The sequence below is a fragment of the Bactrocera dorsalis genome, chromosome 4, assembly GCF_023373825.1.
Source record: "Bactrocera dorsalis isolate Fly_Bdor chromosome 4, ASM2337382v1, whole genome shotgun sequence".
Lineage (NCBI taxonomy): Eukaryota > Metazoa > Arthropoda > Insecta > Diptera > Tephritidae > Bactrocera > Bactrocera dorsalis.
The window spans coordinates 3146996-3174962 of record NC_064306.1 but is presented as its reverse complement, the minus strand read 5'-3'; the positions used below and the strand labels follow the sequence as shown (position 1 = coordinate 3174962).

Below are 27967 nucleotides of genomic sequence, written 5' to 3'. Positions count from 1 at the left end.
GACTCTGTCATCTCGATTTCTGCAAAAAGTTGACGGCACGTGCATTACCTTTTCGGGTGTTTTATTGCATTTTGCTGGTGCAGTTGTTTGTTTTCATCAATAAATTGTGTGTAATTACAAACAAAGCGTGCTAAAAAAATTGTGAATCAGTGAAAGTAGTGAATTTAAACTTAAAGTGTAACTGTAATATAAAGTGTGAAAATGGGAAAGAATAGCAAAAATAAAAATAAATCGGCCAGCAATAAGAATCAGTCTGCAGCCAATGTCACCACCCACGCACACGATGCACAGTCATCTACAAAACAACAGCAACAACACCAGGCGCCAATTAAACGACCCACGCTAACCCTGCAAAAGCGCAACGAATTGAGTTCACTTATCAATGCATTGCTCGAAATAGGCTTTAAACAGCCCGCAAACCCTAAGGAAGAATGGGATCAATATTTAGAAATCCAAACACTGTTGCACCGTGTGCAAATACTTGAAGCACCACTGCGCCGCACCAGCTCCAATCCAACTACAGAAGCGCGTTTGGCTAACATTGAAAATTTCTATCGTTGGGCCACTGAAAATGGTTTGCGTTTTGATGGTGTGCGCATAGCACAGTTTCAAGGCTATGAGTTGGGCTTGGAGGCTACGCGCGATATAGCAGAAGAGGAAGTGCTATTTAGTATACCGCGCAAACTTATACTCTCCGAGGAGAATATGGATTTAGATTATAGTCCAACACAATTCGGTTCGATGTCGAATCTAAAATTGTCATATGTGTTAATGTTGGAGGCTTTGAAACCGGATAGCTTTTGGAAACCCTATATCGATTTGCTGCCGGAGAGATATAATACTGTACTATATTTTACAACCAAAGAAATGGAAATGCTGCGTGGCTCAAATGCTTTAACTGCGGCGTTGCGTCAGTGCAAAGCAATTGCGCGTCAATATGCGTTCCTCTACAACTGCACCGTGAAGGCGTCGCGTGCAGATAAATTCAACTCAATGGGACAGACGTTTAAGGAGCAGTTCAACTATGATTTGTATCGGTGAGTGCGACACTAATTAAAATGGGGCTAAATCTAGCATTAAATTAGTGAATGAAGGGTTTAGTATAGTAGCCAACTGTTAGAAAGTAGGGTTATTTTACAATTTGAATACAAAATAGATTTAATTGATCTAATGTTGTGTTTGAAAATTGTGTGTAACGAAATGCAAAATATCATTTGTGGAGGTTATGTCCTGTTTTGTTTTTGTTGCATTTTGAATAAAGATTCAGTTGATTGCTTTTGCCTTACCGTTGCTTACCAAAAAACACGTTTAATTATAATTTTTTTTTATTAAAAGTATACTTTTTATTTATTATTTATATCAGTATAATATCATTGGGGTAGAGGAAGTGGTATAATCTAGTTAAATATATAATACACATTTTGTAAAACCGCTTATGTATAGATTTGAAAGTTTTTTACTAAACATATTGTGGCGTTAAGTCGCTCTAGTTTTTAAAACTGTATTTAAAACTACAAATATAAGATATTATGCTGTTTACAATCGCACAGTTTTTATAAATAAAAATTAGGTTAACTGTTTTTAAGCACAAAAACTACTAAATAAGTAGTTTCTATTGCTTAATCTTAACTTTTGTGTAAAAAATGTTATTATTTTTTTGCGTTTTAGTTTTCAAAACGATTTCAAGTCTGTAAACTCTAATTTTGGGTTGTGCATCAAATATTTCCTTGGCGTTTTTGTCGACAATTCGTTTTTCTAAAACTTTTATATATTATTGTCATTAAAAACATTATTTGTTTTATACTTATGGTTTGGTTTCGCTAAATACGATTTTATAATACTATATTTATAATTTTTAATCAATTTTTTTCATTAAAATTTTTTCCTCAAAAATTTTTATTTTTTATTAATTTTTTTATTCAAAATTTTTTTTTTATTAATTTTTTTATTCAAAATTTTTTTTTTATTAAAAATGTTTCACTATTTTTTCACGCCTTTTTAAATTTATTTACGTCACCGTTATGTTGTCTGAAAACCCGCTTTTGTAACTATGCTAAACCAATTTCGAACTCTTACGCGCTAACTGGGGTAAAAATTGCACTAATCTTAATTATAAATTTTGAAATATTTTTATACTTAAACTTGTTCTGCTTAAAAATTGTATGTTCTTCATATTTTTAAACCTTTTAATATGCTACCAAAGAAATTTGTATGTTCTACGCACTACGCATAAAAGTTGGTTGCTTCTTAGGGTTAATTATTTTCTTTGTTATAAAAGTGTTATAATTTACAAATTCTCGCCGTTCTCTGCACATTTTTTACATAACTGCTTTAAGTCTATTTTCTTGTATTTCTATGTTTGGCAACATGTTTCGTTTTTCTTTTTCGAAATATTTTAAATATTTTGCAACTTACAAATATTCAAAATTAACAAAATCTTAAAATACCCTCGCACAAAAATCAAATACAACCCTGCGTTGATTTAGTAAGACTTCCGCAGCGCATCGAACAGATACTCCTGCACCTCCGGCGAGTTCGGATCCATTGTATTGAGTTTGTTTGTAGAACTGTTGTGCACGCTCTGCAACGACAGCGCCAGCGATGTTGTGGAGCCGGTAGCGCTGCCCATACCACCGCTGTTGCCTAAACTACCACGCGTCGCGCCGTGCATAACTCTGCTACGTCTGCCGCCGCCGCTTAGCTCTTCCACATCTATGCTGCCGCTGCCCGAGTGCCGTGGGAACAGTAATGAACTTTGTCGCTGCAGCTGGTGTACCGGTGACACCGACACCGTGGACACGCCGCCGACCAGCTCTTCCATGTTGCGCAAGGAGGAGCGATGCGACGAGTTCGTTATGGTCGGTAATTTGCTCTTCATTGCATTGTATGTCTTAGTGTAGCTGGTTTTGCGTTGACGCCGCTGCTTCCAGCGACACACCACAAATATGACCATAAAGGTGGCGAGCGAGGTGAGCACAATCGCCGCGCTGGCTACAATGGCGGAGCGTATGCCCGCCGGCATATTGCTGTAGATGCTGTTTTGGCTTGTCGCTGTAGAGACCGCCGCGGCGGCGGGACTGCGTTTGAAACCGTGGCCGGACAGCTCGAGGTCGAGCAAGTCATGCGCGCGCGCCACTTCATTCTCTATGACCTCAGCGGTGTCGATGATGCTGGCGCTCTGTAGCTGCGTGGCGGTAAGTTCCTGCTGTTGTGGTGGCTCAGCGTTTATGTTGGTATTTGTTTCGTTGTCCATTAAAAAATCACTCTCATCCAGTTCGGCGGAAGTGTTCTCGAGCAGCATTTGTGGTGGTGACAGAAAGAAGGGGTTGCGCTTGGTGGACGCGTCGCTGCGCGTGCTGCTGGCGAGTGAGGCTAGCGCCAAGGTTTTCCAAGAGGGGAAGAAACCAACTGATTTTTCGGTGCGTTGGGATTGTTGATGATTGGCCGAAACTGTGAAATGAAAGAAATATATATGGAAATGAAAACTGCGCTCGGGCGTCAAAACGCTAAAAAAAATGCAGAAATTCAGAAATACAAAGCGCGCACTTACATGATTTGTGGCAAGCTGCTGAGGCTGTGGCAGCCGCTAGTTGTATACGCCTAAGCGTGTATGCTGTCGTGCCGTGACATTGTATAAAAGTAAACATTTTGCATGCTTCCACTACGAACTCAGCAGCTCACCACAAATCTTGTTCGGCATAAGCGCAGGCGCGCTGCTCTAGTGCCATTTGCGCCGCCTATCGCGCGCGTTGTATTGATAGCGCGTCGCGCCGCGATACTGTCGTCGTCCGCGTTCTAAGCGATTACGTGCGTACACACCTTTGCCAGCAGCAGTTTCGTCTTTGTAGATCTCGTCCGTCGGCTCGATGTCAATGATGGATGTAAAGTAGCTGGCGCCCTGCGAGTCCGTTTTTATATCATCTGGTTTGACGCTTTTCAAGTCCATCAGGTTGAAGTGTGGAAAATTCTCAAACGCTGTAACAATATCCATATTATCGTGAAGAACGACCTTCTGTCCGGGAAAAAATCGCGAACGATTCTGCACAACTGTCGCCAAGTGCAATTGGCTCGAGCCGCGTTTGCGATGCTCAATCAGCTCTTCGAGCGTCATGTTGCGCTGTTCCAGCACTTTAAAGAGCCGGTTGCCGGATCGCCTATCCTCAATTAACTCCAGCAGATCGGTGCGATCATCCACGCCATCGAAATCGGGCACGGAGTCTTGATAAGCAAACGTTTCGCCGGCCAAAGCTGGCTTCGCGTGATCGATGCGTGGCGTTATGTTTTCTATGTCTGCTTTGTTTGCCTTCTCGCGCTGTTTACTAACCGTGGTTTGAGCGCCGATAAAGTTCTCGAGACCGTCGCTCTCGGCGTCTGTAGGCGTTGAGTGCGCACGCGCCTCCTCCGACTCTATAGAGTTCGTTTTGAAGTTGAGCTGCGCGCGTGATGCTGGTTTCAGAATCGCGTTGGTTGAGCTCACGCGCGTTGTAGATCTTGACAGGTTGTTAGACGTAGTTGAGGTGTGCTTCGTTGTGGCACTTCGTGTAGAGGCTGTTGTACTAGGTGTGGTAGTAGTAGTCGTTGTAGTTGTGGTGTCGGCGTGTGACGCATAGTGTTCTTCGTAGTCGGCTTTGATGGTGGATTCCACATCGCTCTCTTCCTCATCGCGCAGATACTCTTCCTCCTGCTGTTCCTCGGTATCTGTCGTATCCTCAGCAGCGCCTGCCTTCGCTACAGGTTTGGTGTTCGCTACAACTTCCTGTGCTGTATCCTGTTCCTCTTCATTGGCCACCTCTGTGGGCTCTCTATACCTGTTGTTGATTATAGTTGTTGTCAACTTTTCTTCAAAAATTGGTTTATCATCTGCTGTGGACTCCGCGCTAGTGGACTCCGAAGCCATAACATTCTTTAGCATAAAGGTCGGTTTTAGCGTTGAGCGCAGCATTAAATTTATCTTATAAATCGGTAGGCGCGTGGTAGTTGTTGTCGTCGTAGTTGCAATGGTTGTAGAGCTCACGGGCAAGCTCACACGCCTAGTTGTGCTACCTGCAGCAGCGTGACCGTAATGCAATGTTGCCGCGCGCGTTGAACTACCGAAATACTTGAGACGCTGTAGTGTCGCCAGCTTCACTCTGCCGCGTTGTTGCGCGTCAGCGCTCTCAACCGAATCTTCTGGTGTTGCACGCAGCTCTGCGCCCAAATCATCATCGGCCGCATGCGTTTGTTGTGTTGTACCGACAGGCGCATCGTTTGTGCTACCGCCGAGATATGACTGCCGACGCATCGGCTTAACCGGCTTGTTCTCCGCCAATTTAGTGGGCGCGGGCGCTGGCGCTGCTGCTGTGCTCTGTAGCACTTCGAGCGCATTCTGTTTGCCTTTCAGTAAATCGTCCAACGACAGATTCTTTTGCTGCAATATCTCGCTCAAACTCAAGCCGCCAGCATTTTTGAGTATATGCTTTAGATCCACCGTCGTTTTAATATTTGCCGCGGACGCGCTGTCGCCTGTTGACACTTCAGCCTCCTTTTTAGCCTGTGAATAAGGGCGTCGATAAGATTTATCGCGTGTGTTCGCATTTGGCGCATTCTCCTGCCGCTGCTTGTCACGCATTTCGTACAATTGCTGTTCTTTCTCTAGCGCGGCATGCGGTTCGCGTATAGCCGGTTGCTTACGCTTGCGACTGTTAGCTCGTGTGTCGTCACGTGTTTGGGTGGCCGTATTGTCTGCTGAGCTATCGTTGTCAACTCTACCGCGCCAGTATTGCTGTTGCGTGCCGTCATCGTTAGCGCTCGTGGGGCGCCGCGTGCGTGCGCGACTTGTGCTGGCCGTTTGTCGACGTCGTGGAGTTGCGGGTAATATGCCAGCGGTGTCGCCGTAGTAAGGATAGTTTGTGGGCTGGTTTAATTGGGTTTCATCGCCGACAACCAGCGAAGCGCCGGCGCGTACAATCTGCAAATGTATAGAGAGGAAACGGTAGTTAAAATTTTTTAAAATATTCGGATTGTGTAAAACTGTAGTGTGGTAAAAGGGCTAAAAACGTTAAATAGTTACTAAGTGTCTATTTAACTGATATCTAGGGTACTGAAATAAAAATCAGTGGGTAGCTCAACTCGAAATTTGGATCTCTGTAGAGTGAATTCTTACTTTTTCTTGAGAATCTCTGGATTATGCTTATCAACAGATCTATCTCTTCGATCCAATTCCGCCGAAACAACTCATTTGCTAGACTTTCATAATTGTATGTAATATACTAATTTAGTCCACGTTGACATGGCTTGGACCCTGGAAGTAAGAATTTGTGGTCATCCAGCTTTCTCTCTTGAGGAATTATACCCGAATAACCCCCTTTCGCTAGGGTTACCCTAGCGTCAAGTTTATCGTTGACCAGCTGTTGACTTCGGTTGGTATTTTTAAAAACGGTTTGGGCGATTTCTTTCGGTTGAAATGAGAAAGAAAGATGCTTTGTCAAAAACCGCTTTTCTCTCTTGAGGAATTATACCCGAAGCTCCATGTTTACCGTTGACCAGCTGTTGACTTGTTGGTATTTTTTTGAAACGGTTTAAGCGATGTTTTTCGGTTAGAATGAGAGAGATGTTTATTCAAAAACCGAAGAGAAAGCTCAAACTAATGCGGAAGCTTTGACTGAGAGACATCTCTGGTTACTAAATTCGACCCAAAGCATTGCAATTTCGATATGAAAGAGAGATAGATGCTTTTCCGAAAAGCTATAGAGAAAGCTCAAAGCATCTCAGAAGCATGGTTATCAGCATTCTAAAGTCTGTTGCGGCTTTTTTTATGTTTTTGATTTGCTTGTCAGTCTGTAAACTTTATTTTATAATGGACCTAGGAATGCACAAGTATAAAGTGTAAATTCTGTAAATGCAGGGTTGCATTTGCTCATTAAAATCACTTTAATTAACATGCACTCAAATCAAGTATGTAAAACACAATATTCTGTACACAACTTTAGCCTTAGCTTAGATTAAAATAATACCTTCCACCCTTCCGTTCCCCGCTCCCTCTTTTGTATATGCTCTATTTACCATTCACTGCATTTCAAAAGGCTTTTGTACTCCCTCCATTCTATTATTCGATATCTATAACACATCTTCGGTAACACTTTACAGCTTCCGTCTGCCTCTCACACCCCTTCCGCGCATAATTGTGCATTGAAGTGTGAATATGAAATGCACTTAACTGCTTGTTGATTGATTGAGTCGCTACACATAGACAAAACCCGACATCCCTGCACACCCCTTCGCCACTGCCCCGAACCTTTTGCGCTTGTCTATTGGAGAATTGATTGCGGAAGTGCGGCAACACAACAAATTAAGCGTTTGCTGCCATACAGCAGCTGAAAAATACATAAATAAAAGCGTTGCTGGCGCGCAAGAGCCCTGAAAGCTCGCCTACGCGCTCAGTTGCAACGTTCTCCTCTTCATTCCGTCGGCGCTTAGACTTTTTTCTGTGAGCTCAAATACTTCAGCGACTCAACGCTTATTCCTTTCATACTTTACACAGAATATTGGAAATACATTTCCGCAATTTCCCGCGGGTATTATGTGCGCCGTAGCCTCCCGCGTCCTGTGCCATTTGAGCTCATTTGTTTTTCCATTCCGGCGCTGCAGTTTTATTGCTATCTTGTTAGGAGTTGATAATCGTTACCCCATTTTATTGTTTGCTTTGTGCCGCTCCAGCATTGATAGCTGAATCCTCAGGCCACCCTGCAGCGAGCTGAGCTTACATACCCTCGAAACATTACCATTCCACTTGAATGGCAAGCAGCGCCATTGACCTGTGCATTTAAGCAGAATTTGCTTATGATTACTTTGCCTTCGAGCTGCTTGAGGTAACCGTTGCTGGCTAAGTGTATGGGGCCTCAGCGCATGATGGGTTGTTAATGGCTGTCTGCTCGGCTAAAGTCATAACTCAAAATGTTCGACATGTTTTTGTTTGGCGCGCAACAAAGTGATTTGCATGTAAAAAGTCCCTTAAGTAGTGAGCGGAGGAGAGCGAGAATACTGCAGCAATTGCTGCAAAGTATATGTGTACTTCTAGAGCTTCAGGGAAATTGCTATAAATTGGCTTAAAGTAACGCTATTTCATTTCGAAGAATTATTAAACTAGCCATTATTAAAATGTTAGCATAAATAATGCTTTCCCTCAGTGTTATTACTATGTATTGGTACAATGATCCTTTGAAGTAAATCAACGGAATTTTAATATGCACATTTTTCCCGGAATAGTGTTTTTGAGTTCGTAAGCGCGTCGTTTTATAATTATTTTCTAGAAAGAATGCAGCAAATGCTAATTTTGAAATAAGACAACAATAATGACTATATTATGCTTTGCTATGTTATTCTATGTTTTTTATATTATTCTATGTTTTGGTATATTATGCAAATATCAGTTAGTAGTTTCTTTTAAAATATATTGCGTCAATTAAAAAAAAAAATAAGTTTTTTAGACAACTCTATGTTATGCTATGTTACGCATGCTATGTTATTTTCAGTTAAGTTTGTCATTCAATTTGCAGATTAGCTCTAAAAGTGTGAAATTAACCCCGAAATTCCCCAAAATAGTTAAGGTATTTGCTTATGTTATAGAGAGTAGCGCTGTGTTGATCTGGTACGTTAAACTTGCTGTATTACGCTAAACATTAAAAAAAAATAAATGTAACAATTTTTCATAATTTTTTTTTGAATTCTTATGTTATGCTCTGCTATGTTATGCGGTGTATTGTTTTATCCATTTTTTTATAAAAAATTTATGTGTTATGCTACGTTTCCCTTATTTTACCAATTTGCGAAGTTTCTTACTCCTATGCTACGTTGCCACTTTTCACCTAGTACTATACACTATTAAGCTATTCCGTTTAATCAAATAATTTGTAATTAATAATTATCCACTAAATATATTCATAACAACTTTTGCAAATTCAATGATTTATGAGTTATTGCGCAATATTATTGCTTGTCAAATATGTTATTGCAATATTATTTTATTTTTTACGTTTCTTATTGTGCCTTATAATATTTACATCCGATTTTATTCACACATACAACGGAAAAAAGTTATGCGCCGCCAAATGCACTCAATTCGCGTTTCCTCTCAATCACGCCAATCAATCAATCATTGCAATTGCAACGCTGCGCTGATAGTTGGGGTTAACGCGCTCGCCGCATGTATGAACTAGAAACGGCATTCTCAGTAAGTGGTTGCTACAACAAAGCGAAAAGAAAGCAATGCGGAAAGCGGCGAAATAAAATTTAAAAAAGTATTAAGCAAACTTTACGGTTTTTTGCGCCGCGCCGCGCTGCCTGCAGTTTGCTTTCACATTCGGTAAAATTGAATTTCGCTTGCCATTGCATACAAATATTGTTGCAGCAACAAATCAAATATTGGTTGTTTACGCCGACTCGTGACTTTACTATTTGCTTGTGTGTTTGTGTGTGCGCGCATCGTTGACATTTTGAGTGTCGATGACATTTACGACACGCAGAGTTGATGCTGCAATTTTTTTTCGCTATTTTTCGTTTTCGCGCAGCGTTAAGCAAGTGATTTAGTGTTGCGTTTAAAAAATCGTACACTTTTTATTTCAATTTCATTTCACACATAAAAGTCAATGTTTTGTGTTTGCTGTTCGCTTTTTGTTTGTGCAAAAATTCAAGCGCGTATTTATAACCTGATTGATGGCGCATCGCTTGGCACTTGTGCGTCGTTTGTTGTGGCACATTTTAAGCGTATAAAGTACGCGTTTGGTTTTTATGACGTGACTTTTACTGGACGCAACAAATTTTATATGCCCATAACTGCACTTTTATACTCACGCAAGTGTGCGTGCATGTGTGGTCAAGTATGTGCGGTTTGACGTCAGCAACCATCAATCACAGCTTGGAATTTTTACGCTCAAAATTAATGAAGTGAGTGTCAGAAAAAGTGAACTGTATAGGAGCAGCAAAATAAAAAATGTCAAAAAATAGCAAATCGAATGTTAACTAGCCATCGTGTGAACGAGTAATAATAATTAACACATATCTGTTGTAAACACCTTGTAATGTTTTGCTGTTTCAGTATATCGATAATTATAGTTGTTGGAGTGCATTTAACGGAAAGTAAATTACGAAGTATAACTCTGACAATTGAAGGCGAATTCAGATTTTTGCATTTTCACTCACGATTTAACTTCACAATTCAGAGCGAATTCAGGTTTTTGGCATTTTGTCGGCATTTCGACGTCACAACTTAGAGCGAATTAAGGTATTTGATAATAAATTGGTATTTTTACTTTACAATTAAATTTCATGGCGAATTCAGATTTTTGACATAACAGTTCGGGATGAATTCAAATATTTTCAAATTTAATTGACCAGACTGTTTAAGGTGAATTCAGATTTTTAGCATTTGAAACGCATTTTGTCTTACAAATCTCCAGCGAATTCAGATTTTAGACATTTCAATTGCACTTTGACATGATGATCCATTACGAAATCAGATTTTTGACCTTTCGTTCACTCTTTAAATGGAAAATGTAGGTCTAATTCAGATTTTTGACTGTAAAACGAAATGAAAATTTCAGGCGAATTTCGATTCTTAACATATCAACCGCAATTTGACTTCACAATTTAAAGCAAATTCAGGTTTTTGACATTTTGTCGGCATTTCGACTTCACAATTTAGGGCGAATTCAGATTTTTACCATTTCTTTGGCAATCAATATGCAAATCTATGGCTTAATCTAAAAATTTTTGACGCTTCTCTCGCACTTTGACATGACAATCAAGGGCGAATTCAGGTTTTTGACTTTTCTCTCGCGCTTTGATGTAGCATTCTAAAGCGAATTCAAGTTGTTGGTATTTAATGACATTTCATATCCTTATATTGATTCGCTTTTTGTTTGACTAACGAAAATTTAACAAAATGGCATCTCTCCTTGATATTTTGAATATACAATGTCCATTCAGCCGAACATTGAGGGTAAAAGAGAACATTGAAGTGGGCATAGATTGAAATAATACAAAATTACAGAAAACAGTGTGTAAAAACGTAAATTTAAAAAGAGTTCACTGTTATACTATTTTTACTTAATCTACTTCCATTAAATGCGCATACGTGGCAACACGTTGGAAAGGAAATCCGCTGAGTGACACTTCCATTTGTTCTTACATTTTATAAAAATGGGAAAGTATGACAAAAAAATATAAATGAATGCACACACTCCCGAAATGGCACAAAAAAGATTTAAAAATTTTAAATGCTGCGCCTAAAATGCCACTACACGGCGAGCACAGGAACACTGCTGCCGGATTTTATAGAAATGTCAGCTGTGAGTTGAGTGCCTGACAGTGTAAGTGAGCGTAAACCGAGCTGATTGCTATGGCAGGAAGATTGAAGAGGAGCTTAGCCGGGCTGAGCGGAGTTGAGCGCTGCCGCTGCCGTCGGATGCCAGTGTTTTACCGTCGGCTGCCAGTGCTGTGCCGTCGGGTGACAAAGTGCATGCATAGTATTTTAGTAGCGGCTTATAGATAGCAGCGAGCAGATATCACATTTTTTGCATTTGGACATTTTGCGTTTGCATTTCACTGCTTTTGCGAATTCAACTAAAATAATGCAAGCATAAACCTTTATTCAATGCAGCGGCAGCAGTTGAGCGAATACTATTCGCATGAAATAAAAGCAAGAGAATTACATAAAATTTCACGAAAAAAGTATGCATGTGCGGCGTAAAGTGCAAACATGAGTAGATGAGCAAAGAGAGCCGCTTAAATGCAACGCTGCAACAATTGTTGTCAGCACAAGTCACAGCAACTGTTGCCACGCCGTCAGTTGGCGCCATTGAGGCGTAGCAAAAATTATATGTAGAAAAAGAAAACAAAAACAAAAAAATTGCGAAAGGAATGCAAAAAATGTGCGACCCAAAGCCATCAAATCAATCACTTGTGACCCGCATACAGGTTGTGAGGAGTTGCCGCTGCAGCCTCAGGCGCCTAAAGCGACTAGGCAAGCACTAGCTGTGGCTGTGCAACAAAAACCAGTTAAGCCCGCATGTGTGTGTGCAAAATTCGCACGACAGCGAGGTCCTTGCCACCATTTTTCAAGCGATTTTTTTTTTTTTTGGTTTTTTTGCTTTGCTGCTGACACCTGCACTTACGAGTCGGCGTCGCCGCCGCTTGGCATACAGATTGCATTTACTTATTGTTGCTCTTGTTGTGCTCTCATCCCTGTGCCCATTGCATTGTTTTGCATTTGCAAGCAGACGCTTTTATGTTGTCGCTGGTGACTTTTTAACTTGTTTTTGCAATTGTTATTTGCATTGTTTGTGACTCGGCGCTTCGCATTTTGCATTTTGATTGTTCGCATTTGCATTTCGAGTGCAAATGTTTATAATATTTTTGTCTCTCTCTTCGTTAACAATACGCTAGAATTTTTGTTGTGCGGAGGTTTGTCTCAGCTGTGGTATTATGTGTGCGGCTAAATATTTCGAAATTCTTGAGTTTTTCGAAAAAAACATTTTTTTAGTAGAATATTCGGACTTATAATGGAATGTGAAACTTTTATTTGTTCAATATGCACAAATTTCAAGAAAACGAACTTCAGACGTCAGTTTCGGCTCACTTTCTATAGCACTTGGAGAACTCTCTCACTTTTCGGTTTTCGAAATAATATGTTTAGTAGCAGATTCCGACTTAAAGCGGTATGTGAAGAATTAATTTGCTGAAGAATGCTTAAATGTCAAGAAATCGGGCTCTAGACGTCACTCTCGATCCTTTGTCTAGAACACTTGAAGAACTCTCTCACTTTGAGGTATTCGAAATGGATTTTTTGGTTGCATATTAGGACTTAAAACAGAATTCGAAGCATTAATTTGCTGAAAAATGCTTAAATTTCAAAAAATCGAACTCTAGAAGGCACTCTCGACCCTCTGTCTAGAACACTTGAAAGTGAGAGAGTTACTTTGAGTTTTTCGAAATAATGTTTTTTCGGACTTAAAACGACATTCGAAGCATTAATTTGCTGAAATATGCTTAAATTTCAAGAAATCGGACTAAAGGGGTCACTTTTGACCCTCTGTCTATAACACCTGGAGAACTTGTCTTACTGACAGATTTTCGAAATAATTTTCTTTAATGGCAGATTGGGACTTATAACTTAATTTGCTGGAAATCGGACTCCAGAAGTCACTCTCGATCTTCTATCTATAACACCTGTAGAACTCTCGCTCTCTCTTTAACGTATCATACATTGTGTTAAAGAGCTTAGGCGCCTTAAAGCTTGATCGCAGTTTTTTTCCTTAACGCAATCATGAAATAATTAATAATTAATTAATAAAGTTATCTTCGTCGCAAGCCAAACTATGCTTCTGGCAAGCCAAGCTGTCTTTAGGGGCTTCCTGGCAACTGCTCTAACGGCGTGGCATATTAAACTTTTCGTAGCGCGTTGTTATTACAGCTGCGTCTCAAAGCTCACAATTTGTGCTGAGCCTTCCTTGCTGCGTATATGCATGCTGTCATTAACCTCTTTTTATGCATGCTTCAACGGCGCTATTAATTTGGGTCAGCATTTCATTATTTAAGTTATGGCTTTACAAAGACTTCCTAGACAATGCACATCTCTGACTATGCACCAGTGAATGCCACAGCTCTTCTTCTGTTCCCGCTCTTCTTTTCTGCCTCTATTTCTCACTTCTTTTGTCTACTATTTTCTTATCATGTCGTACAAGATTCAGCAAACTGCTTTCTTCTACTACACTTTCAGGCGTTTGCGATTTGTCGGCTTGCCTTTTGTCGGCATCTCTTAAGCTTGTGGCCGGGCTGTGCTTTTGGCATCTTTGCATAGAAACTTTTAAACGAAAATGGCGGAGGAGTTTGCAAAGCAAAAAACAATCACCAAATGCAGCGGCAGTGTAAAAGAAATAAAAAAAAAAAAACTACAACAAAGGCGTAACTTGAAGCAAAAGCTGCAAACTCGTTGAATGGCGCTGAAAGTGCGAAGCTGCGTTCCTCATCTAAGTGGCGCCGCCTAGCGGTGTAGTGTGGCGTGCAGCAGACAAGTTTTAAATACCCTAAGTACTTGCAAGCCGCGCTACACTTACAGGCGCCCTCTCGAACTAATTCTATAGTGAAGACACTGCACACCGCACCGCCCTGCCATGCGCCGCAATGCAATTACGCTTCCGACGCGCGCGCTTTGTTGTCTATTTAAATTTCGCCCACGCCAGCGTCACAGCATCAATGGCTGCCCGTGCGCCTGTGCGCCTCACTGTCTGTTGGCTCCACGTCAGTTTCACACACCGTTTACTGCCGCGTTGCGCTTCATGTCCCCCCCCGTGGCCTTCAATTTCGCACCCAATACTATGGAAAACTTTTTAATCCTTTCTTGCGCCTGCATCCACGTACTTCGTCTAACTGCAGGCGTAAAGTTTTCGGCTTTTCTATGTCGTGCCAGCCGCCTTTGCTTCGTTGTTCCACTTTAATTAGCGGTGCACGCCACAAACAGCTTCTTTTCACGCTACCCGACTTAGCGAAGTACAAATTTGGCTCGAACGTGCAAAACGCGGCGAAAGTAGTGAAGTGCCAAATAAAATAATGCGAAAAATTTCGCTCGAAAAATGTTTATTCTAATTTTTATTCTTCATATTTTTGCGCTCAACTCACCGCGAAATTGTTGTTGTCCGCATTGAGAGCGCGGCGCAGCAGGCGCTTTACGCTGGCTGTGCCGAAAAGTTTCTATATAAAATTTCGCGGTTAATTTGATTATGAGATTTTAGCCGGAAAAGTTGTTTTGAAATTTGGCACTGCCGAAAACTATTTGTTTGTTTGTTCGCGTGTAGCTCCAAACTTTTTCACAAAGCGTTTGCCCAAGCGTTTAAGTGCTGTTGTTGGCTTCATAGTGCTTGAAAGGGATTTTATGCCAAATAAAATCATTCTTGCGGCTGCGTTCTACACAAAGGAAGTGGTTTTCTTTGCAAAATTCAAGAGAAAATATGAAAATTTCTCAGGTGGGCCTTGAGAGAGGCGTTGAGTTAGTCGCATGAGAGCATTGCTCTAACTAAAGAGGGTGTTTTGGTTCGAGTAAAGACTTCAAATAGCATGTAGTTTGTCTCTAGAAACCACTCATTGGCATACATATATGGTGTTCCATGCACTGCTTGCACTTGCTATTTTCTGTCTTTCAATCTCCCGAATAAACTTTTTACTGTTATAACACGCGCGTTTTTGCCATTGCTTATGATTTGTTCACATTTTTTTCATTTTCACACTTAATTGAAAACTAGTGTCGTCTGTTTAATGTTTATCAATTTATTAAAATGTTTTGTTGTTGCCCGTTCGTTTATTTATTTTACTGATTGATGGTTTGGAGAGTTATTGATTGTGGTCGATAACAAGCACGTTGAGCAGTTGAGAGGAAGTAAAGCGCAAATGAAAAAGTGAGCTGGCAATAAAAAGTGCTTGAGCTTGAATTGTAGTTTTTTAGAAATGTAGAATATAAATAAAGTGTGGGAAGAAAAATATTTTTTGATAAAAATTTAAATCCTAAAAAATAAAATAATAATAAAAAAGTAGTAATAAGTTGTGGTTGTGTTCATAAAAATTTTTAGCACGTGGAGAAAATTTTTATAATTATAAATAAAAAAAAAATAAAAATTTCTCTTATTCACTAGCATATTTGGGAGCTTTTTTTTAATTTCTTTACTAAATTTTATTTAAAATTTTTCTAAAAGTTTTTATTCTTGGTTTTTTTTCATTTGTTTTATGAATTCTTTTTGAAATTTTTTTAGAATTTTTTTTAATGATTTTTTTGTATTTTATTTTTAGAATTTTTTTGAAATTTTTTTATAAGAAACTTTGATTTTCAGTTTCAGATTTTCAGATTCTCAGTATTTATTAATTTTTTCTAATGACATTCTTTTTGTGAAAATTTTTGTTTGAATTTTGGTTTGTTTTTTTTTTAATTTTATTTTTTAATTTTTTTTGGATTTATTTTTGAAATTTTTTTCATATGATATTTTTTTGAAATTTTTTTATACGAATTTTTTTTTAAGAACTTGTTAATTATTTAGTATATTCTGCGCTCAGTTTTCAGTTAATGTTTGCTTAATTATTTAAAAAAAAAAAATTTTTATACTATTTTTTTTTTAATATTTAGTTTTTGAAAAAAAAAAATAGTTTTTGTACTGTTTTTGTAAGTTTTTTTTTTAAATTTTTCTTTAAATAAAAAAAAAATTACATACATTTTTAAAGTATTTGTAAAGTAGTATATTACTCGTATGTACACAGTTTTCAATTGATTTATTTTTTCATTAATATTTAAAAAAAAAAAGGATTTAAAATTCACCATAAAGCGAAATGAAAAATAACTTATGAAAAAAATTAATAATTTATTAGTAATTAATATTTTATTAATTTTTTTTATAATTTTTTTAATTATATTTTTTTTGTAAATTATTTATTTATTTTTTTTTGTTTTATAATTTCGTATACACTATTTTTTTAATTTTCTTTGAAAAATAATTATGGTTTCCGTTTTTTAATTTCATTTATTTTTTTAATTTAATATATTCTTGTATTAAAGCGTCGCAACAGTCTTTTTAGTATATTGCAAAGCATTATTTTACTTTCTTCTTTCTCAATACACTCAGAGTATGTGACAAATTAATTTTACTTGTAATTTAAATTTAATAAAAATCATACAATTTAATTTCTCTGATTTTTTAGTCTGTTATACATATGTATGTACAAATATCTCACAAAATATTTCACCTTTGCATTCATTCACAACATTTCTGACCGACACCACGTCGTATACACAACCTCAACATCATTCACACATTCCATAATCGAAACTTAAATTTTTTCCACACACACATACACATTCCCACCGCACAGCATTTTCAACAAAATGCGAAACATTCGCTGAATGATGCCAGAAATAAAACTTTAAAATCCTAATTAAATTCGCCGTGCTTCGCCTATATTGATTTCCAGTTCGGTAAATATTTTCATTTCTGTTCGTTTGCCTTTGCTGTCGAGCACCACTGACTAACGGTGACCAAGCGAGTTGAACCGCATTGCCGGCATTGATTTCACGCAAACTTGCTATGCCGCTATGCGTACTTCTCTCCCACACTCGCTTTTCCTCACACCCACACGCACTCTCCGCTGTTTTCCTCCTCCGCGCGCTCTCTTTGTGCATCTAATATTTTGCGTTATTAAATTCGCATTAGATTTCGACTGAAATTCGCAATCGCTGCCCGCAACATCCGCTTTCGAAAATTTGTTGCTTTTGTTGTTACTTTTATGCGGAAATGGCAAACTGTAAACCGGCTAACGGGAAATCAGCAACAAATCACGAACAAAAAGCGCAAACATGTGAGGGAAATGTTTACAAAAACAAAAAACAAGCAATTTGCTGTGGCGCGGCGTGCAGGCGTATGCTTGTATTCAAAGGTGGCTCCGTGTATGTGTGTGTGGGTTGTAGTGCTGATGATCAGCTACTCGTCGACCGCAAAAGTTGGGCGCTGCGGTGGCTTATGTGCACTAGAGTTTGCTCGGGAAAGGCGCAAATTTAGATTGAGTGTGTGTATGTTGCTTTCTAGTACAGGAAATATATCGCTACGCATACAAACGATTATTCTATTTGCATATATTTACGTTTTTCACATATTTTATTTTAATATTTTTAATTTTAGAAATTAATTAGCTTATGCCATAAATTTTTGCTTTAATTATTAGCGGCCTACGCTTGCACACACCTCAGCCTCCTTTATATCAAGCATGCAACGCAAATTTATAGCCTACAACTAGGCGCAAACGCTTGCAAACATTTATCATATAATTTAATGCTTATTCCTACCGCGGCCAACCGCAATTCGCCGCCCCAAGGCTCATCAGGTAATCGGGTAATTATATTATGCAAATGCCTTGGCACTTTTGGCATTTTGGCAAAAATTAATTGCGCGTAAAAAGCAAACATTTAATCAATGCAACGTTACATTGACGGATAGCGCATGCCGCCAGCTAGGCTCCACGCATTGTTGGCCTGTCCAAACAGTGCTATTTTCATTAGCGCTATGCGTTGAGCGGAGCGTGCGTTTGATTGCTGTTTGACGGAGGAGAGAAGCTTTTGGCTAGTGCAGACTGCCTGTCAGTTGGGGCCAGACCACGGCATATGTGTTGTAATAAATTATCGATTTAGAGTAATTGAAATATGTATGTATGTACATATGTAAGGCACAGCACTGCATACTGGAAATTTACGAAGAAGGAGAAATAAAAAATAAATACAATTTTTGAATAAATTTTCAATTTTTTCCCTCTACTTGCTCATCACATCAGAGGTTTACAGCCTAATTCAGTGTGGCTATAAATATTTGGTAGTCGAAAAAGTCTTTTCGAATTTTTTTTTCAAAATTCAACTTATTTTTTTATAATTATAACGAACTTTAATGAACCAAATATGTACCATTTGGTCGATCACTTTTTGCCATTTTTCCGCTAGAGACATTATTCCATCTGTGTAAAACCTATCTGGTTTCTCGGCGAAAAATTGCGACAAGTAATTTTCACAGGCTTCTCTTGAAGCCAATTTTACACCATTAAGGGAGTTCTGCATTGACCGAAACAAATGATAGTTCGATAGTGCTAGGCCAGGGCTATATGGTGGATGCATCAAAACTTCCTAGTCAAGCTCTCACAGTTTTTGCCGAGTCATCAAAGATGTGTGTGGTCTAGCGTTGTTCTCATGGAAGACGAAACCCTTACTCTTGATCAGTTTTGGCCGTTTTTTTTTGATTTCTTACTTCTATCTCATCAGTTGTTGACAACAAAATGTATAATTAATAGTTCGACCAGTCTGGAGCAGCTCAGACTGGATGATTCCTTTCAAATCCCACAAAACACTCTCGTCTCCTGTTACCATTCGCTTCAGAAATGGTTCGATTTCATTTCGTTAAAGCATTTTTATGTAGGCGGGCGAGCTAAGAGAAGAATCCCGCCGAAATTTCAGATCACAGCACGAACGAAATGACTGGCTAGCGCAGCTAATAGCGTTTGCAGCTGATCTGCAGCTCTATATACCTCCTAAGCCTAAGATTTTTATACCGGATCGAAGATCGTTTACTATGTGGTTAAAAATTCTGCACAATTTTTGGTTTGCGGTCTACCTCTTGAACTTAGTTGATCCCATTGCGAATACCAGTTTCTTTCTTTTCCCGGAAGCTCGTTAAGCTTTTCTCGCTTTATGGTTCGAAGCTCCTTTTTTTTGATCGGAAGCTCTGAATACCACCTGAGCTTAGTGGATTTTATTACAGGTCGTAATATTACTTTTTTCTTGTTAAAAGTTCACAATTTCTTTCATTATATACGGAAGATTTATATATTCTTTATAAAGCCGAAAGCACTCGAGTTTAGTTAGTCCTGTTGCGGGTTGAATTATATTCCTTTGTCTGGTCGAAAGCTATGTACACCTCTTGGTCTTAATTGATAACATTATGGGTTGAGTAGCTTCCGATACTAAATTTTTAACCACACGATCTCTATATTTTTCAAAATTTTATGTTAAGATGATGATTAAATTGTATCTAGCTTAGCTAGCTGGCTCTAGCTAGAGTTTTCTTGTAATTAGAGTCTTAAAATCGCCTAGAAGTTTATCTAGTCCACTTAGGAAGAACATCTTAACGAAAAAATTGTAAATTTTTGGGGCTTGTCTACCGTTCGGTTGCTTGTAAATGCGCTGTGAATGAAATATGATATATAAACTGAGACTTCAATAAAGCGCAATCGTGCCGCACACGCACAACTGAAGTAAAAGCTGTGCTATTCTTTAATATCGAAAAGTTTCTTAACATCCCCTGGCTGATGCACACCTGATCCTCAGCGCTAATAGCATATACGCATATGCAATTTTAATTTCATGCACTTGCGCTGCTGCTGCCACTTTCACACCTTTTTACTGTTACCCGGCACGCGCTGCATAATTTAATTTAGACGTTTTGTGAAGTCAGCTGCTCACAAACTAAGCGCACGTGCGCTCAGCGCAGATTTCGCTCAGCAGTATGTAATGGAAATGCAGTAATGGCTACAGTTAATGCACTTTATACCCTAAAGAGGGTATATTAAGTTTGCCACAAAGTTTGTAACAACCAAAAGAAAACGAAAGCACATACAATATATTTATGTTATGAATGATCAGCGTGATCAGCTGAGTCCCTTTAGCCATGTCCACCTATGTGTGTGTATATATACGCACCCCTCAGTCCCTCAGTTTTTAAGATATCGTCCCGAAATTTTGCAAACGTTCTTTTCTCTCCAAGACGCTGCTCATTTGTCGAAAACGTCAATAATGGACCACTCTAGCATATAACAGTCATACAAACTGATCGTCAGGCATCAAGTGCTTGTATGCACAGCTTCTTTATTTCACGAGATAACTTCAAGAAACTTGGCATGCGTTATTATCTAAGGCATTAGTGTAATCTCCGAAGACATGGTTCAGATCGGATCACTATAGCATATAGCTGCCATACAAACTCACTGATCGAAATCAAGTCCTTATATGGAAAACTTTTTTATTTAACAAGATACCTTCATGAAACTTAACATAGATTATTGTCCACAAAAACACTATAATCTCTGATTAAATTGTTCAGATAGGACCACTATAGCATATAGCTGCCATACAAACCCATTGAAAAAAAATGAAGTTGTTGTATGGAAACTTTTTTATTATTGAAGGGTATGCTACCTTCGGTGCAAATGAAGTTAACAGTTTTTCTTCCTTTAAACTCAAAATACACACATACTAGCATATATGTGGCTATGAATTAATAATTGTGTGAGTTGGCGCGTGCCTGTGTGTTTGCGCTCGTGTGCTCGCCTGATCTTTCGCCGCCACACACACACTTGCCTCACGCTGCTTGGCAAAAGTTTTCATGATTTATTTATGTGTAATTTACACTCGACTTGCTGCACGCACACACACGTAGGTAGACGCACACATATGTGTACAAACATACGCTCACTTGTTTGCTGGCATTCAAGCCAAAGCACTACAAAATGCACCGCTATTCAGCCGCACTCGGTGTTCTAAATTCATATAAGCATATCATTTCCATCTAAATAAATTTAGCAATACGAACAACAACAACAAACACACACATTTATATTCATAAACATTTTCATATTCATATTCATATGCATTTCAAGTGTATTTACGGCGTCAGCGCGCCTGTGTGTATGCTCAAGTGGCAATTACGGCGTGCATGCCATTTCACATATGCGTATGTATGTGTGCTTCAGCACTTGCAATGGCATGCCTGTATTTGTGATAATTAATTTTGCATTTGTTGACTCGATTTTGGATTTGTATGACTTTCGTTTATCGGCGCTACATTGACTCTAATTACATTTTACGCCGTCATACAGTCGTAGGCATAGAAATGGTTACACACGCGGGCACACAACCACACATTTGTTTAATGAAATCACTTTTACTAACACACAACACTTTCATTAACCTTCGGCGGCACCATTCAGCACACACTAACACACCAACGCACCGCTCTGCCGCCCCTCAACATAAGCTCTTCTCTTACACGCATTTCACCTACATTTCATTATGTTTTCGTTATTCAATTATGATGCCATTAGTATCTTTTGTGTGCATCATTTCGGGTTTTTCTGCACTGCGCCGAAATTTATTGCTTTTGTTGTTGTTTTGTGTTCATTTATTTTCAATTAAGAGTGAAAATTGCCTACAGCTTTTGACATTTTGTATTTCGAAAATTTGGTTGTATGTATGTTTGCATATAAATATGTCGGCCAGTAAACAATAACTGTCATAAATCAAATATGCAAATTTATGTGAAACTCCTAATTAATTAACAATTGGAAAATATTGAATTGTTGGCCATTATCTGTAGCAAATAATACGTTTAGTGCAAATAATATATTTTCGAAAGCTGAACTAGAGAACATTTAGGCAGAATAGCTTGTAAAAGCTTTGGTAATAAATGCAATTTGTCGTATTGTTGCGCTGTACTAAAGTGATTTGTTTAAATGGACAATTTGACATAAATTCCGAGCAAAATGACAACAAGTAAAGCTGAAACATTACCCCTAATATGAAGTCATTAAATATTATCAAATTTTATAGAAAATTGCTTAAAATAAGCGCATTTGTCTTGAAGGCACAATAAGCCCAGCAACAGCATATAAGGGTTAATGATCAACAGCGCCATCTTTGTCTCAAAACTTGTGTTTAAAGCAAAGTTCTGAATATTGGTTCCAAAATCCGAGGCAAGTGTAATATAAAGGAGCTCTAATACTCTTTAAACAAAGTTTTTCGAAATATCACCGAAAAAAATCTAATATATTTTTCAGACAAAGATTTTCGAATTTCGAAATATCACCCAAAACAATCTAATATACACGGCTTCTCATATTCTTCTGATATAGATTTTCGAAAGCTCTGATCATTTCTGAATTAGTATTCGCATATAATTATGCAATCTAACTAATCATTGCGCACAAAGCAATGAATTTCGTTTATTCTGAATATTGGATCCAAAATCCGAGCAGTTCCGCTGAAAAAATCTGATATACGCGGCCTTTCATATTCTTCAGAGGTTTTCGAACTATCTGAAATTTTCTGAATTAGTCACTAATAGCGCCATCTAAATAAATTTTAAATCCGTTTAAATATACATGCTTTAAAAGCTTTTGAAAGCTTTAGTGTGAAGCAAGTCCGACTTTATTTATGTTGATTTCGAAGGCTTGAGGGGCTATGGTTTTGAAAAAAAATTTCGACTAATCGCCTATAGTCACTCGCTACTTGTTAGCAACTTTTTGGTGTATAAGTTTTATTATTACAGTACCGAAAGCTTCTTAAAGTTGTAATGAAAGCTCCAATCACTGAGATGTCTTCTCGAATTTTCTACTATTAAAGTTTCTATCGATGCATTTAGCTTTATAAAAGCTCGACGCATGAAAATGTTACCTTTTATATTAAAAGCTCTAAAAATATCAGTTACGAGCTTTTCTGGTTTTAAAAAAATCATTACGTGGATTTATTCCTCATATTTCTTTTGCAAGTGTGTTGATTACTGGAAAAACTATTCGATAAATTGCCTATTATACTTGTTAGCAACACTTTTGCGGATACGTTGTGTTATTACAGTACCGAAAGCTTTTTAAAGTTCCTAAAGAAAGCTCGAATCACTGAGAGGTCTTCTCGATTTCTCTACTAAAGGTTTCTGTCGATTCATTAACTTTATAAAAGTTCGACGCTTGAAAATTTCAGCTTTTATATTAAAAGCTCTAAAGACATCACTTACGAGCTTTTCTGGTTTCAAAAAATTAATTACGTGGACACTCTTCATATTTAAACTTCAAGTGTGGTCTTTCAAAAAAAGTTTGACTTAAGCTTTCTAAAGCTTTACAAAAGTTCGTCGCCCGAATATTTGAACTATTGAGTCAAAAGCACTAAAGATATCAGTTATAACTGTTTTTGTTTAAAAAAATTAATTACTTGAATTTACTCTCCCATCTTCTTCAAGTGTGTTCTTTCAAAAAAGCTTGGTTTGTCTATCAGAGCCAAAGTTCTGGAAGCCCCGCCATGCTAGCAGTGGTTCCTTAGTATTTAGAAGCTTGATTTTTTTCAGTCATTTTATATTGCTTTGTCTCAATTCATATTTGATAATAAAAATTACTTCTTAAGCGGCTTCAAAATGCATCAAATTTGAAGTGGTGTTTCTTAGGCTGTTTAATATTGAAGTTCCTCACACTAGCGAACCCAGAATTTAACGCGAAATTAATTCACTCCTGTCCTTCAACGAAAACTGTTACCTACCAGTGGCATCAAATTATCCGCTCAACTGCCATAAATCATAATATACGGAACGGCGCCGCATACGTGCTGCCACGCCAAAAAGTATGCTGCACAAATTTGCTGTCACATATATTCAAATTGTTTTCAATGAGCTACGGCATGCCTGCGGCAACAAATCATCGCTGTCTTACGGTAAACAAAGAAAAAGGCATGAGCGTGAAGGGGGAGGCGTGAAAGGAGCGAAGTTTTCGTACCCATGTAAAGAAAAAAAAAATGAAAAAAAAAAATTTAAAAAATTGTTTGACACTTTTTCACTGCTTGCTGACGGTTTTTCACATTTAGCGCCTAAAAGTGTGCTCGTTCAAAAGTTTTTTTCTCCTTTCGTGGCGACTCGGCTATGAAATACTGCCGCATATTTAATATTACAAATGTATGTATGTATTTGCCTGTATGTATGTGGGCGAATGTCTGCTGACTGCCTCATAAATCAGGCAGCAAGGAAGTAAGTGAAAAATTTTTGGTAAAAGTCCAAAAAAAATTTGTGAGAAAGTAAAAGAAATGAAAGCAGCAACTTCCACTTTCCCATTAAAATAAATGCTGCGCACACGCACAAACGCCTTGAGGTATGCAATGTGTGCTTAAAGTAAATAGCATTAAAGCAGCAAGTGGAAAAGCGCAGCGCTTGTGCTGGAAAAGCAGCCGAGCAAACAGTCTGTCGGCGCATCATTGGCGCTCACAATGCCATAAATCAATGTGCCTACATACATAATGTGTATGCAATGACAAGTCTAATGAATAAGAAGAGGCAAAGTAGTGAGTAAAGGAAGTGTAGGTGGCGTAAGGAGGGCAGATGAAAACTTTTTGCGTATCCGCTTGCAAACTCGCTTTTGTTATTTGCCGCTTTCTTAGCTGCTTACGCATTCTGTTTACACTGTTACTGAAACATTCATGCGCAATTTAATTAATTTAAGCGCACAAATTATGCACTTGCCTTGCCTACATTTAGGCGCGCAGCATGCCTGGCGTCTGACCACAGCGCAAAACTGATTTTAACTGTTTTAATGAGCCATTTAAAACATCGTTGTGCATTCTACATATTATATGCCCTTTTTCGCCGTTATTTATGCACTTTGTCTCGCACATTCTCTTTGTATTGGCGCGCGATTTTCTTTATTTGCCATTGCTTTGTGGCTTTATCGGCCATACTTGCTTGCGGCTGACCCAGTTTTGGCAAACAGAGCGGCTAACGGTAATCGTAAAGATACCGTTAAGTGAAAGCGGCAAGCAGCAAACAGCAAGCGGCTTGGCTTTTGTAGTTAATGGAAGCAGATATTTACGAAGGATTTGCGCTTAAATGGTCATCTGTCTACGAAAATGGCAGCCACACGCTTGCGAAGTGCGAACGGAGAAAGGTTGTACATGAAAAAGAAATAAGCTGTAATTTGACACAGTGAATGGAAAAATAAATTATTGTCTGCTACTGTTGTTCCTTCATATTGTTTTTGCGGTTTGTTTGTAGGCAACTGCAAGGAGTCATAGCTTAAGCGTATGACTTTTAATAAACTTTTACGGCTTAAGACATATTTTACTACTTTTAACAAAACAAATCACCACTTAAGTATTTAATTTTTGTTCCCTTTTCTCCTCTCCACAGCTGGGCCGTATCCACTGTTATGACGCGTGAGAACTTAGTGCCACGCTCACGTCCCTTGCATAGTGGCGATGATAGTGCTAGTCAAGAGAGTGAAACCATAGCGGCGCTCATCCCCTTCTGGGATATGGCCAATCATCGCCAGGGTCGTGTCACCTCCTTCTTCAATATCGAAACACAGGAGATGGAGAGCTCTGCTCAATTCAGTTTCAAAGCTGGCGAACAAATCTTCATACATTACGGCGATCGTTCTAATGCTGATCTCATGATACATAACGGGTAAGTGTATGCATTCATTTAACACATATTAATTTTGAAATCATTGACATCACACTAACATGTAACGGAAAAGCTCGTAGCTGTACAATACTTTTAGGAAAATTACTTTCTATTACGACCTCTTTTATAAAAAACGTACTAAACTGAGCACAGAATTTTTAGATTTCAAATAGGAGATTTGTTTTTAAAGAAAGACGAAAGCTTCGAAAGTTTTGACCGTAAGCTTGTAGCTGTACAATATTTCGAGGATGTTAGCTTCATATTTCTTTCTATACGATATATTTTCTGAAAATAGTAATGAATTAAGCACAGAAATTATGGCTTATAAAACAAAGAGACGAAAGCTTCGAAAATTTCTACCTCAGAAGCTTTCAGAAATGAAAGCTCTGCAAATTACGATCTCAGAAGCTTTCGGAACAGCGAAAGTTTGATCAATTATACATACATGTGACATATTTTTTGAAGCATATGATTTCAAAAAGAAGTCAAAACTTCCTAATAATCAAGCCCAGAGCTTGCAGTTTTATGAAAATATACTCAAAAATCTTGAAATCATCCGTTTTAGAATACTTAAAGAAAACAAGAGCAATACCAACACGACAATGAACCCGAAAAATAGCTCTGAAGTCAATTGTGTTGATATTTCGCAAAGAAGAAAAGTGTTTTCTTAAAGAAAAAATGGCCGGCATTTTTTAGCTATGCTGAACTTAAACATCCAGGAAATCGATAATTTTGGAACATCTTTTTAATGAAAGTTATGCGAAAATTGATCAACACAAAAAATCAATGACGCAATATATGGATTAATGGATCCTTTATGAAAATAAAATCCCTGAATTTCCTGAAAATTATGGTTTTGTTTCTTCCACATCCACATTTCTAACAGTTTTTGTGGACCGAGCTTCGCTTCTCATTTTTGGATGACTGTCCTGGAATTGGCTCAGCCATACTGAAAAAGAAATCGTTTCGCTAACTTAAATCTTCAAACAAGAAGGAGATTATTTTCTGTAAAAAAATTTCGCCCATGAAAGTTAGTAAGAGCTACTCTTTGGGTCGTTCGACTTCTCTCATTTTTAGAAAGTCGTTCCAGTCCGCATCTAATAATTGGAGGGTAATATATTTCCCTTCTATGCCACCACAAATATTGATAAATTTGTTGAGAATTACAAACGGATGAAACTTTTGCAGAAACTGGCTAGGTTCAGCCATTTCTTTATATTTCTAAACTTCTGCTACATTCAGTGTAGCTCATCCGTTCAGCTATTTCTCTCCCTTATTCACCACTTCTGTTGTACAAGCAGTGCTTTTGTTACGATATCACCCACATCAACAACAATTTTACAACAAAAATAAATAACGCACAATTTTTTTTCTATCTTTGCCTCACACCCTTCCTCATTTACACCCTTTTCCATACCACCGCCATAGCTTTATCAACCCGACCAATCCAAAGGACTACGTCTGCATCAAACTCGGCCTTGGCTCATCCGATCCACTGCTCGAACAACGCGCCAAATTGCTGCAAATGATGCAGATAGCAAAGAATACCGAACTGCAGGTATTGCCACCGCCCAAATACATCTCGTCCGAACTGTTGGCGTTCGTGCGCGTCTTCAACATGAACGCACAACAGCTGGAACACTGGATTACCTCAGAACGTGCCATGGATCTGTTGCATGTCGACTGTGCGCTCGAGACGACGCTCGAATCGAAGACTTGGCAGTACTTGCAGACACGTCTGATGCTGTTGCTGCGCGTCTTCCCCACCACGCTGGAGGCGGATGAGGAGCAGCTGGCTGCATATAAGAAGGGCGAGCTGTATCTCTGCTATGTGGAGGCGATGCTGCTGGAGTATCGCGTGCTGGAGAAACGCGTCTTGGCGGCAGCGCTCGATTATGCCAAGCAGCGCATAAAAACTTAAGTGGCACGTGAAGAATGCGACTGGCGAGCCGAACAAAAGTGTAGAGTTGTAAAGTGAGACAAATAAAATTCGTTCAAATTTTTTGTGGCCATTTAAACGTACATACATATAATGCTCAGCAAATACACATACATACAGATATTTATTTTTTTTAGATTTATTTTTAATTAAAAAATTCTATTTTTGTTTAGTTTTAGTTTTAATTGTATTGATAAGTTCTTCGTAATTTTGCATTTCGTTGACTGATTAATTCATAAATTTTTTTAATAATTTTTTTAGTCTTGATTTTCGT

The 27967-nt window shown here is 38.3% G+C and overlaps 2 protein-coding genes across 5 annotated transcripts in view; one reads left to right on the top strand and one right to left on the bottom strand.

The window, feature by feature from the left end:
- The first annotated feature begins 18 nt into the window (after positions 1 to 18).
- On the top strand, positions 19 to 27946 carry LOC105232216 (actin-histidine N-methyltransferase). Its single transcript, XM_029552731.2, has 3 exons — positions 19 to 1037; positions 25479 to 25754; positions 27183 to 27946. The coding sequence occupies exons 1-3, from the start codon at positions 202 to 204 to the stop codon at positions 27673 to 27675; spliced, it is 1605 nt and encodes a 534-aa protein (XP_029408591.2). The 5' UTR covers positions 19 to 201; the 3' UTR covers positions 27676 to 27946.
- The window catches only part of LOC105231954 (serine-rich adhesin for platelets), a 106080-nt gene continuing 80038 nt past the window's right edge, over positions 1926 to 27967 (bottom strand). For all 4 annotated transcript variants that reach the window (XM_049455904.1, XM_049455903.1, XM_049455907.1 and 1 more), the window contains exons 4-5: positions 3820 to 5947; positions 1926 to 3450 (exon numbers count right to left, since the gene is read on the bottom strand). In XM_049455904.1, the coding sequence (XP_049311861.1) occupies positions 2483 to 3450; positions 3820 to 5947 (3096 nt within the window). In that variant the 3' untranslated portion in view covers positions 1926 to 2482. The remainder of the gene's footprint in view (positions 3451 to 3819; positions 5948 to 27967) is intronic.